At 54.3% G+C, this 17,501-nt stretch overlaps 2 protein-coding genes across 2 annotated transcripts; both read left to right on the plus strand.

Moving 5' to 3' along the window:
* Window positions 1–167: 167 nt before the first annotated feature.
* On the plus strand, window positions 168–6,745 carry LOC309326309 (uncharacterized protein). The gene is made up of 7 exons (XM_081834899.1): window positions 168–498; window positions 1,757–2,001; window positions 2,987–3,127; window positions 4,424–4,477; window positions 4,588–4,818; window positions 5,305–5,415; window positions 6,083–6,745. Exons 1-7 carry the CDS (start codon window positions 171–173, stop codon window positions 6,167–6,169), a joined length of 1,197 nt encoding a protein of 398 aa, XP_081691025.1. The 5' UTR covers window positions 168–170; the 3' UTR covers window positions 6,170–6,745.
* A 4,385-nt stretch (window positions 6,746–11,130) lies between these two features.
* Window positions 11,131–17,501, plus strand: LOC309326310 (transmembrane protein 176A-like). Its single transcript, XM_081834900.1, has 7 exons — window positions 11,131–11,252; window positions 12,507–12,751; window positions 13,744–13,884; window positions 15,182–15,235; window positions 15,346–15,576; window positions 16,063–16,173; window positions 16,841–17,501. Exons 2-7 carry the CDS (start codon window positions 12,536–12,538, stop codon window positions 16,925–16,927), a joined length of 840 nt encoding a protein of 279 aa, XP_081691026.1. The 5' UTR covers window positions 11,131–11,252; window positions 12,507–12,535; the 3' UTR covers window positions 16,928–17,501.

Consider the following 17,501-nt stretch of genomic DNA (forward strand, 5'->3'; position numbering starts at 1 on the left):
AAGCACAGGAGGGAGTTGTTTGGTTGCTCGGATCCTGTTTTCCCATGCAGGCGTCTGGCTGGCCACTGTGAGAACACGATGCGGAGCTCGGGGAACCATTCAGAACAGAACATGAGCCAAGGGCTCTTCTGGGCCTGATCCCGCAGGTGGTTCTTATGTTCTTGCAATTCATGGAGGCAGCAATGCTTCTGGATCCCAGGTGCTGGGAAGCGCAGGTGAAGAGCTCGGATCCTGCTCCGGGTTTTCGCATAAGAGGCATCAGGTGGGGCCCTTCTGCCTCCCCTAGTTTTAGGGGACGAGGCAGGCACTCCTTTCCCGGAGCAAGTCCGAGCTTCGCTCCAGAAATTCCTCGGTTGCGCAACCTTGCGCGCTTCCGGGGAGGCGACAAAGTCCGTTTTCTCCTCCCGCTGCTGCGCTCAGTGCGCAAAGGCTGCCATCCCGAAAGCAGCACCAGCCCCGACTGCGCGCATCCAGCTGGAAAGGCCGTCGGACAAAGAGGTGCGGGGGACTCACAGGGCGGGGCGCTTTGCTGGAAGTTGGCCCCTTTGTTTGATATGGGGGGCATTTATTTTTATTTTTTAAAAAGTTGCGTAGGGGTCTCACTCCCGTTATTTGGGGAGCGCGGCTTATTTATCCCCCCCCCCCGATGTGGAACGCCTGTAATCTCTCTTCAAGGCACCGGGCGGAGAAGGCGGCTCCCCTCCATCTCCCTAGCTCGGTGCCTGACCAAGGGGGGGGTTGGGGGGGGGTTCCGGGGCTGGTGCAAACGGCTTCGAAGCCACCTCGCTGCAGGAAGTAAAAACTTCCTTGAGTCACAGGGGTTTTCCAGAATCTGGACTCTGCCCTTCCTCCGCTAGCGCTCTCTGGACAGGGGCCAGGTCTCCGCCCGGCCAGCGAAGAGGAATCGGAGCCGGGGAGCTGAAGAGCCCCCATTGAAGCCCCAAGGCGGTGCGGGAGGGAGGGGTCTGCCCATGGGTGTAGCCGGGGGGGGGGGACCCAATCAAGTAAATCCATAAAAATACTGTACTTGGCTAACTGAGGTTCTGCATCCCCTAACATAAAGCCTGTCCTCCAGCATAAATCGTGGCTACGTTCATGGGTCTGCCCCCCAAGATTTTAAGCTGAGCGCCGCTTCCTTCGCACCTCCAGATTGGGGCCACCCAGCACCTAAAGACGCTCCTCTCCCTCAGGTGGGCGGAAGGGGGACCTCCCCCAGCTTGCACGGCCCCCTGGCCTGGCTCCACGAATCCTCCCCCCCCCCTCCACGGAGCATGCTGACCTGACAGTGCTCGGTGCAACAGAGAAGCGTGGAGCTGGAAGGGATCCCCAAGGGACATCTAGTCCAGCCCCTTGCAGTGCAGAAATCGCCGAACCTACAGGAGCTGATTTGTTTCCACCTTTCTCTCTGGTGCAACGCGCCCCCTTCCCGCCATCACCTTTGTGCTGCAAAATTCTCCTTGCTTATCGCTCCCACCCCAACTACTTATTCCCCCCTCCTCCTTCATGAATTTGCCCAATCCTCTTTCAAGCCATCCAGGTTGGTGGCCACCTCTGCCTCCTGTGGCAGGGAGTTCCACAGTTTCATTGCACAGAAGGACTCTATTTGATTTGTCCTGAATCTTCCCACATTTGGCTTCCTGGGATGTCCTCACTGAGTCCCAGTGTTAGGAGAGAAGGAGGGAGACCCCTCTCTCTCCTCTTTCAGGCTCCCTCCAGGCTGACCCTGCCCTCTTCTGCTCCCTGACCCCCCCCCCAGGTGCATCTTGTGGGTCCCGAGGAGGCGTCATGGCCAGCAGCAGCAGCATCGTGAATGTGTCCGGGGCGGAGGGCGCAGAGAAGACGGTGATCCACGTCAACATCACCCAGGAGTCCTCCCTCGGCTCCCTCTTCAAGGCCCTGGTAGCCTGGAGGCAGACCCCCAAGCCTCGCCCCAAGGACCCCCAGGGCCCCTCCGCCCCTCCGAAAAAGGCTGGGTGCAATGCGGAGCAGAAAGTGCTGGGGGTAAGGGCCAGGTGGGGGGTGGGTGGGGGGAAGGAGGGGAGGGGCCCCAGGCTGTGAGGAAGGGCAGCGAAGAGAGAAGGGTCTCTCAAGGGCCACATTGTCCACACCCCCACACACCCACCCCGTGATGCAGGAAGGGGGCAGCTGAGCCAGAAGTGAAGGTGGGAAGTCTGCAAGTGGAGATCAGCAAAACCCCTCTCTTGCAGGGAGTTGCTGCCCTGAGGCCAGAAGGGAGGCAGCTCTGGGGCTTGGCAGTGGCGTAGCGTGGGGGGTGCAGGGGGGGCCGGCCGCACCGGGCGCAACATCTGGGGTTAGGGCAAATCCACGGGTTAGGGGGCGCAAATCCACGGGTTAGGGGGCGCAAATTACTTGCCTTGCCCTGGGTGCTGACAACCCACGCTACGCCACTGGGGCTTGGGGAGCATTTTCAGAGCTGGAGGGAGTGTGACACATGCACACTGCTGGAGATAATAATAATAATAATATAATAATAATAATAATATAATAATATTTATTTATACGCTGCCCTCCCCGGCCAGAGCCGGGCTCAGGGCGACTAATACCAATAAAATAAAATCACAGTAAAACATAATAGGGGGGAAAGAGAGGGAGAAAAAAAACAAACTAATTTAAAATACAGTTTAAAATGCAATTTAAAATACAGCCTCATTTTAAAATAGCTGATAAATCAAGACCATAAGGGGAGGGAAACATAAGGGTCAGAATGAGTCCAAACCAAAGGCCAGGCGGAACAGCTCTGTCTTTCAGGCCCTGCGGAAAGATGTCAAGTCCCGCAGGGCCCTAGTCCCTTGAGTGCCTGAGTGCTGGCTGCATGGAACTCTGTGCATGCCCAGAGACAGCCCCTCCTGGCCTGGCAGCTCTGAGAGGGACTTGAGTTGCTCTGAGGGGGGTGACTTGTGGGGTGGAGCATGTGTTGGACCCTGTCCCTCATTTGTCAGCCAGTCTCGTCTCTCTTGCTTTGCAGGGGACACAGATCCTGCTTGGACTGCTCACCATCGCCATTGGGTGTGTCCTGAGCCTTGGACAAGGGGCTGACTATGGATATTATAGCTATGGGATATTCCTAGCACTCTGGAATGGAGCTCCTTTCTGGTCGGGGGGCGTGGTGAGTCCTGTGGGGCTGAGAGGAGGTGCCGCTCCTCTGGAAGGGTGGGGCGGAGGTCCCCTTGGAGGCACCTGTTGGCCCTAAGGACGTCAAAAGAGCCTACCTGGAGAAAAGGCGAGGGAGAGACGGGACTTTGTCAAATGATGCACAGCCTGGAGAAAGGGAACAGAGGAAGCTTTTCTCCCTCCTAATGCGAGAAGTGGGCACCCAGGGAGGCTGAATGTCGGAAGATTCAGGACAGATCGAAGAAAGTCTTTCTCCACACAGCAAGTGAAGTTAAACTATGGAACTCACTTCCTCAGTAGGCAGCGATGGGCCCCATTTTGGACGGCTTTCAGTGGAGATGGACACATCCATTGAGGAGGAGAGGACTATGGATGATGATGAGCTGAGATGGCTCTGCTCTGCCTCTACCGTTCTGAAGACCAGTCCTCTTTTATGGCCATCCCAGTTGGCGGCCGTCGCTGCCTCCAGTGGCAGGGAGTTCCATTGTTGAACTCTGCCTGAAGGATTTTCTTTGATCTGTCCTGAATCTTCCAAGCTTCCTTGGAGGGCCAGGAGTTCTGGTGCCACAAGAGAGGGGACAAGTCCTTTTCTCTGTCCTCTTCCTCCATGCCATCATAAATGTTCATAAATGTCTACCACGTCACTTCAAACTCGCCTTTTCTCTAAACTTAAATGCCCCCAATGCTGCTGCCTTTCCTCATTGGGGACTCACTCCACCTGCCTGGAAGTTTGAGCTGCCTTTACCTGAGCAGCCCAGGCAGCAGGTCCAGCCCACTTCCCCCAGGCTCAGGTGAGAGGCCAGGTGTTGTGTTTGCGGCCATGGAGGAGTGGGGGGTGTGTGTGTGTCATTCTGGGCTGCGGAGCCATTGCAGGTGAAGGAGCACGCCTGGCGTTGGACGGAGAGCAACCTCAAGGCCTCAGAATGGCAGTCGCTGGGGAAGGCGGGCAGAAGAGGAGGGGATGCCTGATTCTTCCCAGTTCCTCATTGGCAAGAAAGGACAGGAAGCAGATGGTTCGGGCCGGTGGAGATATCGCAGAATCCTAGAGATATTATTATTATTATTATTATTATTATTATTATTATTATTATATATTGATTTATTTCCCCACCTGGCGGGACTCAAGGCGGCTCACAGCTAAAAATGAGAATGGCTAAAAACAGAGAAAAAGCAATGACTAGAAAACAAACTTTGATAGAATAAAACTGTATACATATATGAAATCTATTTAAGCCAATAAGGACCCCGGGGGTCATCTCTGTGGACCCCTGACCTTGGTGTTTCTCCCCAGCTCTTCGTGGCCGGTGTCCTCTCCATTGTGGGCGACAGACGTGGCGGCTGCTGGGTAAGTGAGCGGGGTGGGGGCTGCTCTTCCATTGCAGGCAGGGGAGGGGGCTGCTGGGCCTGGGGCTGCTGCCCCCTTCCTCATGACTGGGCCTCACTCTCCCTTCCCAGGTCCACCTGGCCACCTTTTCCCACCTGGCCAGTGTTGTCGCCTGCTCCGTGGCCCTGGCAGTCGGTGAGGCAGACTTGCCCCCCCTCAAGTACGAGTCCTACTATTCTGAGAAATTGTGCAGGAACGCCCAGTACAGGGACCGCTATTACCAGCCATGGGAGACAGCTGTCCCCATCCCTGAGGACACTGACAGGGTCCAGCAGTGTGAGGAGATGATCCAGAATCTCTGGGTGAGTTGTCTGGCTCATGGTGAGGGGTAGACAGTGTGGCTTAGTGGCCAGAGTGCCACACTGGGACCTGCGAGAGAGCAGGGTTCAAGTTTTCCCACTCGGCCATGAAGCTCTCGCTGCCTTCCCTCTGCCTCTCCTCCCTTCCTCGCAGGGCTGTTGTGGGGACTGAATGGGGAGGGGGAGAAGAAGAGGAGGTGGGATAAAAAGGCAATGAGTCTGTGCATCCAAGTAGCCATGAGGAGCATGGACACTTAAGTGAGGAGGGGAGAATCTACTGGATTCCTGGCATGGTGGATCTCCTGTTTCCAGACCTTGGTTGCAATCCATGCAATGGGTGGGGGCTTCTTGTATGTCTTGAGCTGCTCCCTGAGGGTGGGGGTGGCGTCACCCCACTAGACCCCAAGGGAGCAGTTGCTGTTGTAGGGAGGGGGGAATGTTGCCATGCTTCATCCTCACTTGTCTTTCTGCTTCCCCACACCCATCCAGAAAATTGCTGCTGGACTCAGGATCCTGCTGTTGGTCCTTTGCATCGGGGCTCTGGTGATCGCCATCTTCTGCCTGGGCAACGGCCTCCGCCGGCTCTGTTGCTCCTTCCTGGTACTTGCACTGGGGGGGGAGGGGGCAGTGGGGGGGAGAGAGGAGTGCTGGGCCCAAACAGACAGGACCTGATCTGTGACGCTTTTGGTGCTCGATTGTAGGGAGAGGTCCAAAGTGGAAGCGTTGGAGGACTCTCCTTCCTGGGAGGTCTTTAAGCAGAGGGATGGGGGCCCCCTGCCAGGGATCCTTCAGCTGTGATCCCTGCATTGCGGGGGGGGGGGACTAGATGGCCCACAGGGCCCCTTCCAACTCAGCCCTGTCCCCCAAATTGTTTAGGGCTCTCAAAACCTGTGCCTGGCTGTGGGCAGGTGGGGGTGCTCCCTGCCCTCCATCCCAGCTCCCAGCCGCTGTGCTCTGCTTGGCACCAGCTGCAGCTTCTGGGCAGCTTTCGGGTATCAGGAACTGCAGGAACCCGACTGGGGTGTGTCCAGTGTATGGCCTGGCCCTTCTGCCATGGCTGACCTACAGCTGACCAGGGTCTTAAAAGGTCCCCGCTCATCACACTTTCTCTGCGCGTAGATACTTGTGCGAAGGCACCTCGGCAAACGCTTTCAACTTGTTTAGCAGAGCTGCTGGGAAGCAGCGAAACAGCAACTTGAGTTAGTTTAGAGATGAAAACACTCAGTGTCAGTCTTTTCCTCAAAATGCCCTTTCTCCCACCTTCCAGGGTTGCTGTAAGAACTACAGCCCCCTTGAGGACCCTGAAGTGCCCCCTCCGTATGAGGAGCCAGCCAAGGAGGAGAACGCCGCCTGAGCCGTGGGGCAGAAGGAGCCGATGCCTGCCTCTTGCCCCTTCCTCTTGCCCCCTTGCTTGCCTGGGTGGGGGGACCTTGTCCTGGTGAGCGAGTGGGGTGCCCTTCTCACCTGGAGCCCCCACCTGGTCCCAGGACCTAGCTGCTGAAACTCTGGCTGTCTCGCAGCTGTCCTTTCTTGCCCTTTGTTTCTCTGCATATCTGCTCATTCCAGCCTCTTCCGGAATTGGGGCTAGAAGTCACCTGCTAGAAAAACACAAAGCAGGGGGAAGCCCCCCCCCCCAGTCAAGGGGAGGGGCAGGCAGGCGGGCAGAGTCCTCTTCTGCCGTTTCCAGCAGAAATCCAGAGCCATTCATGCCTTCCCTCCATCCTGGCTGCAGTTGGGCTCTGAGCGGCCACTTCTGACCTTCCCTGGAAAGGGCTTCCCCGCCTGGTCCTTTGCCACTTCTTGATATTACTTGTTCAAACTTCTTCTTCTTCCACAAGCCCCTGGTTTCCAGGGGGTGACAGATGCTGCCTCTCTGCCTGCCGCTTGATTTGTAACCAATATATTCTCTAATAAAAAGATTTATCTCTTCTCCTGGGAGTTTTGCTCATTTGCTTCCAGTCCCTTTTCCAGGAATGCCTGGCCCAGGGGTGGCTCTTTTCGCAGCTGCTGGCTCTGTCGTAAGAACCTGAGAAGAGCCTCCTGAATCAGGCCAAAGGGGGCCCCTAGTCCAGCAGGGGCCACACAGGGGCCCATTGTGGGAAACGCGCAAGCAGGACATGAGCACAACAGCAGTACATCATCTGTGGCACTTGCTGCCACTGCAGTGGCTTTCAAAGAGGATTGGACAAATTCCTGACAGAGGTGAAGGCAGTCTAGGGCTGGGTGCCTTGGAGTGCCGCCTCTGTGTCCATTCTTACATGCAACGTGGCGCCAGTGCCAAAGGGCACATCCTTTGGCCTTCCTTCTGGGTGGGGCAGGTGTGTGTGTGTGTCTTTCTGTTGCTTTGCCTGCCTGGATGGGGCTCCGGCTTCTCTTTCCTCCTCTGGCCCAGAAGGATCAGGAGAAAGAGGAGGCTCCTGGCTGGCCGGTGTTCTCTGTGTGTGCTCAGAGGCACACACTTTGTGGAGAACTGAGGGAGCCTCTTGCCTTGCATGGGAGGATCGGCTGAGGAGCCCCTCCAGACAGGGGCAGTCCACACCAGGGACTGCCTGGCAGGACTTGGAGTGGGGAAGAAGCCGGGCTGCTGCTGCTGCCGCTTCCTTGCCAGGGCTTTCTGGACTCCTAAATTATTATGTTGTTACAAAAGCAGTGTGCCTGCCCCTCTCTCTGCCGAGTGGGGGCAAGAGCCCATGGGGTCCCAGGCACACACGCAGGGTCTGTGTCCCTTTGGAGAATGGAAGACGCTGTTTATTCACCTATCTACGCCTTCAGTCCATGATGGATCTCAGCTCTCCCACCACCTCTTCCTCCTTCCCAGAACACGCCCCCCCCTCCCAGAGCAGTTACCCTGGATGCCTCCCAAATCCCTGGTCTTTGTCCACCCCTCAAGGCAAGAGGGAAGGAGTTCGCTTGTACAGTGGTACCTCGGGTTGAGAACTTAATTCGTTCTGGAGGTCTGTTCTTAACCTGAAACGGTTCTTAACCTGAGGTACCACTTTAGCTAATGGGGCCTCCCGCTGCTGCTGTGCCGCCGGAGCACGATTTCTGTTCTCATCCTGAAGCAAAGTTCTTAACCCGAGGTACTATTTCTGGTTTAGCGGAGTCTGTAACCTGAAGCGTATGTAACCTGAAGCGTATGTAACCTGAGGTACCACCTTACCGTATTTTCCCATCTATAAGATGCCCCCATATATAAGACGCCCCCTATTTTTGGGGACTCATATTTAAGAAAATGGAGGGAAGATGTATCTGTGTATAAGATGTCCCCTAATTTTTGACATTATTTTTTAGGGGGGAAACCTAGTCTTATCCACGGAAAAATACAGTATTTGCTTTTGTAGGATTTGCCAGCAACTTGTTACAGGAAAAATCCGAGGGCTCCCTTGGACAAAACAAAGACACCAACCAGGATAACTTGGAGCAAAACAGCAGCCTGTAGGCTTGGCCTTTATTGAACTGTTGCAACAGGGTATTCCCCTCACGTGCAGGAGAGAGGAAAGACCCAGAAGAATAGTGTGCAAGGTCTTATAAAAACTTTTGAAATTCCCCTCCTCTAGATCAAGCCCACCCCCAGAAACATCATGCATACATTACAGAAAGGAGGGGTTGAGAGAGGAGTTGGTGGTAACCTGAGTGTCCTGTCACCTGGCTGGTTCCTCCCTTCCCCCCTTCCCCTGAGTCACTTCAGGAGACAAAGGGGAGTTGGCAGTTTCCTGCCCCCAGAGGGAAGATCTGATCATTGTCCTTTGTTTCAGTCCATGCTGAATCCACTCCCATATGCGAGTTCTTTGTGGTCTTGATTGTCTTCTGTCTGGGATCATCAGGGTTGGCATGGGCAGGGCTCCTGTGTATGTGCTGAGACAGTGAAAGGATTATGGCTGACCTGTATCAAACCTGCCCCATTTTGTAGTCTTTCCTTCATGGAGTAAAATAAAAGTGAAACAGTGCAAATCCAATGTATGGTTGATTTTCTATGAATTTATAACAGAAATGTGGCGTATGTAGTGTGTGAGTGTGAAGTTTATACAAACAGAATGATTGGGGTGGGGGGGTTCCTGCTACAGACTCTAATAAGGACAGGCAGAACTTGGCAGAAGACCAAGGGCTTCCTCCGGATCTCTTGGAGGAGTGGCACCTTGAGATGTTGGAATATGTGGAATTCGCAGGAATGACCAGTAGAATAAGAAATCAGGATGAAATAAAGGTTTAAGGAGGACAGGATAATATATATATAGATAGATTACATGAAAAACTATAATAAACAATTAACTATAGCAGAAAATTAGCTTAGCAGGAAGCTAGTAACTTCAGCAGTGTAAGTAAGAACAAGAGATAAAGAATAAAAGAGAAAGGATTGGAAAACTAAGATGTGGGAGGGAGTGGATTATAAAATGAGCCATTGAAGGAGAGGAAGGGAAGTCCAATAATGTTTGTATCTTTGAAAGTAATAGAAGAAGTTACAGTTTTGAAATGGAAATAAATAAAATATGGGGGGGGGGAGTGTTGGTTATTTTGCAGATTGGTTGGGCTGCAGAAGGTGTGCTGGGGAGACCACACATTCAAGAAACGCAAAAGTATCTTTCGCTTGGTTTAATAACAAAAACAAAAACTCCTTTTACACTAAATTACATTATATCAATAAGTGTGACCCATCCACCAGGGTACTGAGAGAGCCACATACTGCTCTTTATAAACTATACCCAACAGCTTAATTAACATAACTTAACAGCACCTGCTATACTGCTTCACAGCTGTAAAACTTTGTTGTTGTTGTTGTTTAGTCGTGTCCGACTCTTCGTGACCCCATGGACCAGAGCACGCCAGACACTTCTGTCTTCCACTGCCTCCCGCAGTTTGGTCAGACTCATGTTTGTAGCTTCGAAGACACTATCCAACCATCTCGTCCTCTGTCGTCCCCTTCTCCTTGTGCCCTCCATCTTTCCCAACATCAGGGTCTTTTCCAGGGAGTCTTCTCTTCTCATGAGGTGGCCAAAGTATTGGAGCCTCAGCTTCACGATCTGTCCTTCCAGTGAGCACTCAGGGCTGATTTCCTTCAGAATGGATAGATTTGGTCTTCTTGCAGTCCATGGGACTCTCAAGAGTCTCCTCCAGCACCATAATTCAAAAGCATCAATTCTTCGGCGATCTGCCTTCTTTATGGTCCAGCTCTCACTTCCATACATCACTACTGGGAAAACCATGGCTTTAACTATATGGACCTTTGTTGGCAAGGTGATGTCTCTGCTTTTTAAGATGTTGCCTAGGTTTGCCATCGCCTTTCTCCCAAGGAGCAGGCGTCTTTTAATTTCGTGACTGCTGTCACCATCTGCAGTGATCATGGAGCCCAAGAAAGTAAAATATCTCTCTGCCTCAATTTCTTCTCCTTCTATTTGCCAGGAGGTGATGGGACCAGTGGCCATGATCTTTGTTTTTTTGATGTTGAGCTTCAGACCATATTTTGTGCTCTCCTCTTTCACCCTCTTTAAAAGGTTCTTTAATTCCTTCTCACTTTCTGCCATCAAGGTTGTGTCATTTGCATATCTGAGGTTGTTGATATTTCTTCCGGCAATCTTAATTCCGGTTTGGGATTCATCCAGCCCAGCCTTTCGCATGATGAATTCTGCATATAAGTTAAATAAGCAGGGAGACAATATACAGCCTTGTCGTACTCCTTTCCCAATTTTGAACCAATCAGTTGTTCCATATCCAGTTCTAACTGTAGCTTATTTGCTCTGGCCCTTAAAGAAATACACACCTTGTGAAACAATAATGAACCTTATATTTAAAGAAACCTTTCAATAGAGAGAAGCGGGGATGGGTGGGCGGGCGAGCGGGCTTTAGCATGTTTGTGTTTTGCAGGGTTTTTGGAAATGAGGCCCCTGTACTTATGCGCCTGCCCCCTCATGTTTTTATAACATTTATGAATGGCAACTGCTGGAAAGCACAGGAGGGAGTTGTTTGGTTGCTCGGATCCTGTTTTCCCATGCAGGCGTCTGGCTGGCCACTGTGAGAACACGATGCGGAGCTCGGGGAACCATTCAGAACAGAACATGAGCCAAGGGCTCTTCTGGGCCTGATCCCGCAGGTGGTTCTTATGTTCTTGCAATTCATGGAGGCAGCAATGCTTCTGGATCCCAGGTGCTGGGAAGCGCAGGTGAAGAGCTCGGATCCTGCTCCGGGTTTTCGCATAAGAGGCATCAGGTGGGGCCCTTCTGCCTCCCCTAGTTTTAGGGGACGAGGAAGGCACTCCTTTCCCGGAGCAAGTCCGAGCTTCGCTCCAGAAATTCCTCGGTTGCGCAACCTTGCGCGCTTCCGGGGAGGCGACAAAGTCCGTTTTCTCCTCCCGCTGCTGCGCTCAGTGCGCAAAGGCTGCCATCCCGAAAGCAGCACCAGCCCCGACTGCGCGCATCCAGCTGGAAAGGCCGTCGGATAAAGAGGTGCGGGGGACTCACAGGGCAGGGCGCTTTGCTGGAAGTTGGCCCCTTTGTTTGATATGGGGGGCATTTATTTTTATTTTTAAAAAAGTTGCGTAGGGGTCTCACTCCCGTTATTTGGGGAGCGCGGCTTATTTATCGCCCCCCCCCCGATGTGGAACGCCTGTAATCTCTCTTCAAGGCACCGGGCGGAGAAGGCGGCTCCCCTCCATCTCCCTAGCTCGGTGCCTGACCAAGGGGGGGGGGGTTGGGGGGCTGGTGCAACAGGCTTCGAAGCCACCTCGCTGCAGGAAGTAAAAACTTCCTTGAGTCACAGGGGTTTTCCAGAATCTGGACTCTGCCCTTCCTCCGCTAGCGCTCTCTGGACAGGGGCCAGGTCTCCGCCCGGCCAGCGAAGAGGAATCGGAGCCGGGGAGCTGAAGAGCCCCCATTGAAGCCCCAAGGCGGTGCGGGAGGGAGGGGTCTGCCCATGGGTGTAGCCGGCGGGGGGGGGGGACCCAATCAAGTAAATCCATAAAAATACTGTACTTGGCTATCTGAGGTTCTGCATCCCCTAACATAAAGCTTGTCCTCCAGCATAAATCGTGGCTACGTTCATGGGTCTGCCCCCCAAGATTTTAAGCTGAGCGCCGCTTCCTTCGCACCTCCAGATTGGGGCCACCCAGCACCCAAAGACGCTCCTCTCCCTCAGGTGGGCGGAAGGGGGACCTCCCCCAGCTTGCACGGCCCCCTGGCCTGGCTCCACGAATCCTCCCCCCCCTCCACGGAGCATGCTGACCTGACAGTGCTCGGTGCAACAGAGAAGCGTGGAGCTGAAAGGGATCCCCAAGGGACATCTAGTCCAGCCCCTTGCAGTGCAGAAATCGCCGAACCTACATGAGCTGATTTGTTTCCACCTTTCTCTCTGGTGCAACGCGCCCCCTTCCCGCCATCACCTTTGTGCTGCAAAATTCTCCTTGCTTATCGCTCCCACCCCAACTACTTATTCCCCCCTCCTCCTTCATGAATTTGCCCAATCCTCTTTCAAGCCATCCAGGTTGGTGGCCACCTCTGCCTCCTGTGGCAGGGAGTTCCACAGTTTCATTGCACAGAAGGACTCTATTTGATTTGTCCTGAATCTTCCCACATTTGGCTTCCTGGGATGTCCTCACTGAGTCCCAGTGTTAGGAGAGAAGGAGGGAGACCCCTCTCTCTCCTCTTTCAGGCTCCCTCCAGGCTGACCCTGCCCTCTTCTGCTCCCTGACACCCCCCCCCCAGGTGCATCTTGTGGGTCCCGAGGAGGCGTCATGGCCAGCAGCAGCAGCATCGTGAATGTGTCCGGGGCGGAGGGCGCAGAGAAGACGGTGATCCACGTCAACATCACCCAGGAGTCCTCCCTCGGCTCCCTCTTCAAGGCCCTGGTAGCCTGGAGGCAGACCCCCAAGCCTCGCCGCAAGGACCCCCAGGGCCCCTCTGCCCCTCCGAAAAAGGCTGGGTGCAATGCGGAGCAGAAAGTGCTGGGGGTAAGGGCCAGGTGGGGGGTGGGTGGGGGGAAGGAGGGGAGGGGCTCCAGGCTGTGAGGAAGGGCAGCGAAGAGAGAAGGGTCTCTCAAGGGCCACATTGTCCACACCCCCACACACCCACCCCGTGATGCAGGAAGGGGGCAGCTGAGCCAGAAGTGAAGGTGGGAAGTCTGCAAGTGGAGATCAGCAAAACCCCTCTCTTGCAGGGAGTTGCTGCCCTGAGGCCAGAAGGGAGGCAGCTCTGGGGCTTGGCAGTGGCGTAGCGTGGGGGGTGCAGGGGGGGCCGGCCGCACCGGGCGCAACATCTGGGGTTAGGGCAAATCCACGGGTTAGGGAGCGCAAATCCACGGGTTAGGGGGCGCAAATTACTTGCCTTGCCCCAGGTGCTGACAACCCACGCTACGCCACTGGGGCTTGGGGAGCATTTTCAGAGCTGGAGGGAGTGTGACACATGCACACTGCTGGAGATAATAATAATAATAATAATAATAATAATAATAATAATAATAATATAATATTTATTTATACGCTGCCCTCCCCGGCCAGAGCCGGGCTCAGGGCGACTAATACCAATAAAATAAAATCACAGTAAAACATAATAGGGGGGAAAGAGAGGGAGAAAAAAAACAAACTAATTTAAAATACAGGTTAAAATGCAATTTAAAATACAGCCTCATTTTAAAATAGCTGATAAATCAAGACCATAAGGGGAGGGAAACATAAGGGTCAGAATGAGTCCAAACCAAAGGCCAGGCGGAACAGCTCTGTCTTTCAGGCCCTGCGGAAAGATGTCAAGTCCCGCAGGGCCCTAGTCCCTTGAGTGCCTGAGTGCTGGCTGCATGGAACTCTGTGCATGGCCAGAGACAGCCCCTCCTGGCCTGGCAGCTCTGAGAGGGACTTGAGTTGCTCTGAGGGGGGTGACTTGTGGGGTGGAGCATGTGTTGGACCCTGTCCCTCATTTGTCAGCCAGTCTCGTCTCTCTTGCTTTGCAGGGGACACAGATCCTGCTTGGACTGCTCACCATCGCCATTGGGTGTGTCCTGAGCCTTGGACAAGGGGCTGACTATGGATATTATAGCTATGGGATATTCCTAGCACTCTGGAATGGAGCTCCTTTCTGGTCGGGGGGCGTGGTGAGTCCTGTGGGGCTGAGAGGAGGTGCCGCTCCTCTGGAAGGGTGGGGCGGAGGTCCCCTTGGAGGCACCTGTTGGCCCTAAGGACGTCAAAAGAGCCTACCTGGAGAAAAGGCGAGGGAGAGACGGGACTTTGTCAAATGATGCACAGCCTGGAGAAAGGGAACAGAGGAAGCTTTTCTCCCTCCTAATGCGAGAAGTGGGCACCCAGGGAGGCTGAATGTCGGAAGATTCAGGACAGATCGAAGAAAGTCTTTCTCCACACAGCAAGTGAAGTTAAACTATGGAACTCACTTCCTCAGTAGGCAGCGATGGGCCCCATTTTGGACGGCTTTCAGTGGAGATGGACACATCCATTGAGGAGGAGAGGACTATGGATGATGATGAGCTGAGATGGCTCTGCTCTGCCTCTACCGTTCTGAAGACCAGTCCTCTTTTATGGCCATCCCAGTTGGCGGCCATCGCTGCCTCCAGTGGCAGGGAGTTCCATTGTTGAACTCTGCCCGAAGGATTTTCTTTGATCTGTCCTGAATCTTCCAAGCTTCCTTGGAGGGCCAGGAGTTCTGGTGCCACAAGAGAGGGGACAAGTCCTTTTCTCTGTCCTCTTCCTCCATGCCATCATAAATGTTCATAAATGTCTACCACGTCACTTCAAACTCGCCTTTTCTCTAAACTTAAATGCCCCCAGTGCTGCTGCCTTTCCTCATTGGGGACTCACTCCACCTGCCTGGAAGTTTGAGCTGCCTTTACCTGAGCAGCCCAGGCAGCAGGTCCAGCCCACTTCCCCCAGGCTCAGGTGAGAGGCCAGGTGTTGTGTTTGCGGCCATGGAGGAGTGGGGGTGTGTGTGTGTCATTCTGGGCTGCGGAGCCATTGCAGGTGAAGGAGCACGCCTGGCGTTGGACGGAGAGCAACCTCAAGGCCTCAGAATGGCAGTCGCTGGGGAAGGCGGGCAGAAGAGGAGGGGATGCCTGATTCTTCCCAGTTCCTCATTGGCAAGAAAGGACAGGAAGCAGATGGTTCGGGCCGGTGGAGATATCGCAGAATCCTAGAGATATTATTATTATTATTATTATTATTATTATTATTATTATTATATATTGATTTATTTCCCCACCTGGCGGGACTCAAGGCGGCTCACAGCTAAAAATGAGAATGGCTAAAAACAGAAAAAGCAATGACTAGAAAACAATCAAACTTTGATAGAATAAAACTGTATACATATATGAAATCTATTTAAGCCAATAAGGACCCTGGGGGTCATCTCTGTGGACCCCTGACCTTGGTGTTTCTCCCCAGCTCTTCGTGGCCGGCGTCCTCTCCATTGTGGGCGACAGACGTGGCGGCTGCTGGGTAAGTGAGCGGGGTGGGGGCTGCTCTTCCATTGCAGGCAGGGGAGGGGGCTGCTGGGCCTGGGGCTGCTGCCCCCTTCCTCATGACTGGGCCTCACTCTCCCTTCCCAGGTCCACCTGGCCACCTTTTCCCACCTGGCCAGTGTTGTCGCCTGCTCCGTGGCCCTGGCAGTCGGTGAGGCAGACTTGCCCCCCCTCAAGTACGAGTCCTACTATTCTGAGAAATTGTGCAGGAACGCCCAGTACAGGGACCGCTATTACCAGCCATGGGAGACAGCTGTCCCCATCCCTGAGGACACTGACAGGGTCCAGCAGTGTGAGGAGATGATCCAGAATCTCTGGGTGAGTTGTCTGGCTCATGGTGAGGGGTAGACAGTGTGGCTTAGTGGCCAGAGTGCCACACTGGGACCTGCGAGAGAGCAGGGTTCAAGTTTTCCCACTCGGCCATGAAGCTCTCGCTGCCTTCCCTCTGCCTCTCCTCCCTTCCTCGCAGGGCTGTTGTGGGGACTGAATGGGGAGGGGGAGAAGAAGAGGAGGTGGGATAAAAAGGCAATGAGTCTGTGCATCCAAGTAGCCATGAGGAGCATGGACACTTAAGTGAGGAGGGGAGAATCTACTGGATTCCTGGCATGGTGGATCTCCTGTTTCCAGACCTTGGTTGCAATCCATGCAATGGGTGGGGGCTTCTTGTATGTCTTGAGCTGCTCCCTGAGGGTGGGGGTGGCGTCACCCCACTAGACCCCAAGGGAGCAGTTGCTGTTGTAGGGAGGGGGGAATGTTGCCATGCTTCATCCTCACTTGTCTTTCTGCTTCCCCACACCCATCCAGAAAATTGCTGCTGGACTCAGGATCCTGCTGTTGGTCCTTTGCATCGGGGCTCTGGTGATCGCCATCTTCTGCCTGGGCAACGGCCTCCGCCGGCTCTGTTGCTCCTTCCTGGTACTTGCACTGGGGGGGGAGGGGGCAGTGGGGGGGAGAGAGGAGTGCTGGGCCCAAACAGACAGGACCTGATCTGTGACGCTTTTGGTGCTCGATTGTAGGGAGAGGTCCAAAGTGGAAGCGTTGGAGGACTCTCCTTCCTGGGAGGTCTTTAAGCAGAGGGATGGGGGCCCCCTGCCAGGGATCCTTCAGCTGTGATCCCTGCATTGCGGGGGGGGGGGACTAGATGGCCCACAGGGCCCCTTCCAACTCAGCCCTGTCCCCCAAATTGTTTAGGGCTCTCAAAACCTGTGCCTGGCTGTGGGCAGGTGGGGGTGCTCCCTGCCCTCCATCCCAGCTCCCAGCCGCTGTGCTCTGCTTGGCACCAGCTGCAGCTTCTGGGCAGCTTTCGGGTATCAGGAACTGCAGGAACCCGACTGGGGTGTGTCCAGTGTATGGCCTGGCCCTTCTGCCATGGCTGACCTACAGCTGACCAGGGTCTTAAAAGGTCCCCGCTCATCACACTTTCTCTGCGCGTAGATACTTGTGCGAAGGCACCTCGGCAAACGCTTTCAACTTGTTTAGCAGAGCTGCTGGGAAGCAGCGAAACAGCAACTTGAGTTAGTTTAGAGATGAAAACACTCAGTGTCAGTCTTTTCCTCAAAATGCCCTTTCTCCCACCTTCCAGGGTTGCTGTAAGAACTACAGCCCCCTTGAGGACCCTGAAGTGCCCCCTCCGTATGAGGAGCCAGCCAAGGAGGAGAACGCCGCCTGAGCCGTGGGGCAGAAGGAGCCGATGCCTGCCTCTTGCCCCTTCCTCTTGCCCCCTTGCTTGCCTGGGTGGGGGGACCTTGTCCTGGTGAGCGAGTGGGGTGCCCTTCTCACCTGGAGCCCCCACCTGGTCCCAGGACCTAGCTGCTGAAACTCTGGCTGTCTCGCAGCTGTCCTTTCTTGCCCTTTGTTTCTCTGCATATCTGCTCATTCCAGCCTCTTCCGGAATTGGGGCTAGAAGTCACCTGCTAGAAAAACACAAAGCAGGGGGAAGCCCCCCCCCAGTCAAGGGGAGGGGCAGGCAGGCGGGCAGAGTCCTCTTCTGCCGTTTCCAGCAGAAATCCAGAGCCATTCATGCCTTCCCTCCATCCTGGCTGCAGTTGGGCTCTGAGCGGCCACTTCTGACCTTCCCTGGAAAGGGCTTCCCCGCCTGGTCCTTTGCCACTTCTTGATATTACTTGTTCAAACTTCTTCTTCTTCCACAAGCCCCTGGTTTCCAGGGGGTGACAGATGCTGCCTCTCTGCCTGCCGCTTGATTTGTAACCAATATATTCTCTAATAAAAAGATTTATCTCTTC

Source organism: Podarcis erhardii (genome assembly GCF_964252035.2).
Source record: "Podarcis erhardii genome assembly, chromosome: 12".
NCBI lineage: Eukaryota > Metazoa > Chordata > Lepidosauria > Squamata > Lacertidae > Podarcis > Podarcis erhardii.

What these genes read in the sequence shown, in the direction of transcription:
- LOC309326309 (XM_081834899.1), top strand. Translation starts at nt 171, where the DNA reads ATGGAGGCAGCAATGCTTCTGGATCCCAGGTGCTGGGAAGCGCAGGTG. An exon ending in CGGAGCAGAAAGTGCTGGGG is followed by an intron (nt 2,002 to 2,986) that starts GTAAGGGCCAGG and finishes CTTGCTTTGCAG; the next exon opens with GGGACACAGATCCTGCTTGG. An exon ending in CTTTCTGGTCGGGGGGCGTG is followed by an intron (nt 3,128 to 4,423) that starts GTGAGTCCTGTG and finishes GTTTCTCCCCAG; the next exon opens with CTCTTCGTGGCCGGTGTCCT.
- LOC309326310 (XM_081834900.1), top strand. Translation starts at nt 12,536, where the DNA reads ATGGCCAGCAGCAGCAGCATCGTGAATGTGTCCGGGGCGGAGGGCGCA. An exon ending in CGGAGCAGAAAGTGCTGGGG is followed by an intron (nt 12,752 to 13,743) that starts GTAAGGGCCAGG and finishes CTTGCTTTGCAG; the next exon opens with GGGACACAGATCCTGCTTGG. An exon ending in GGCTCTGTTGCTCCTTCCTG is followed by an intron (nt 16,174 to 16,840) that starts GTACTTGCACTG and finishes CCCACCTTCCAG; the next exon opens with GGTTGCTGTAAGAACTACAG.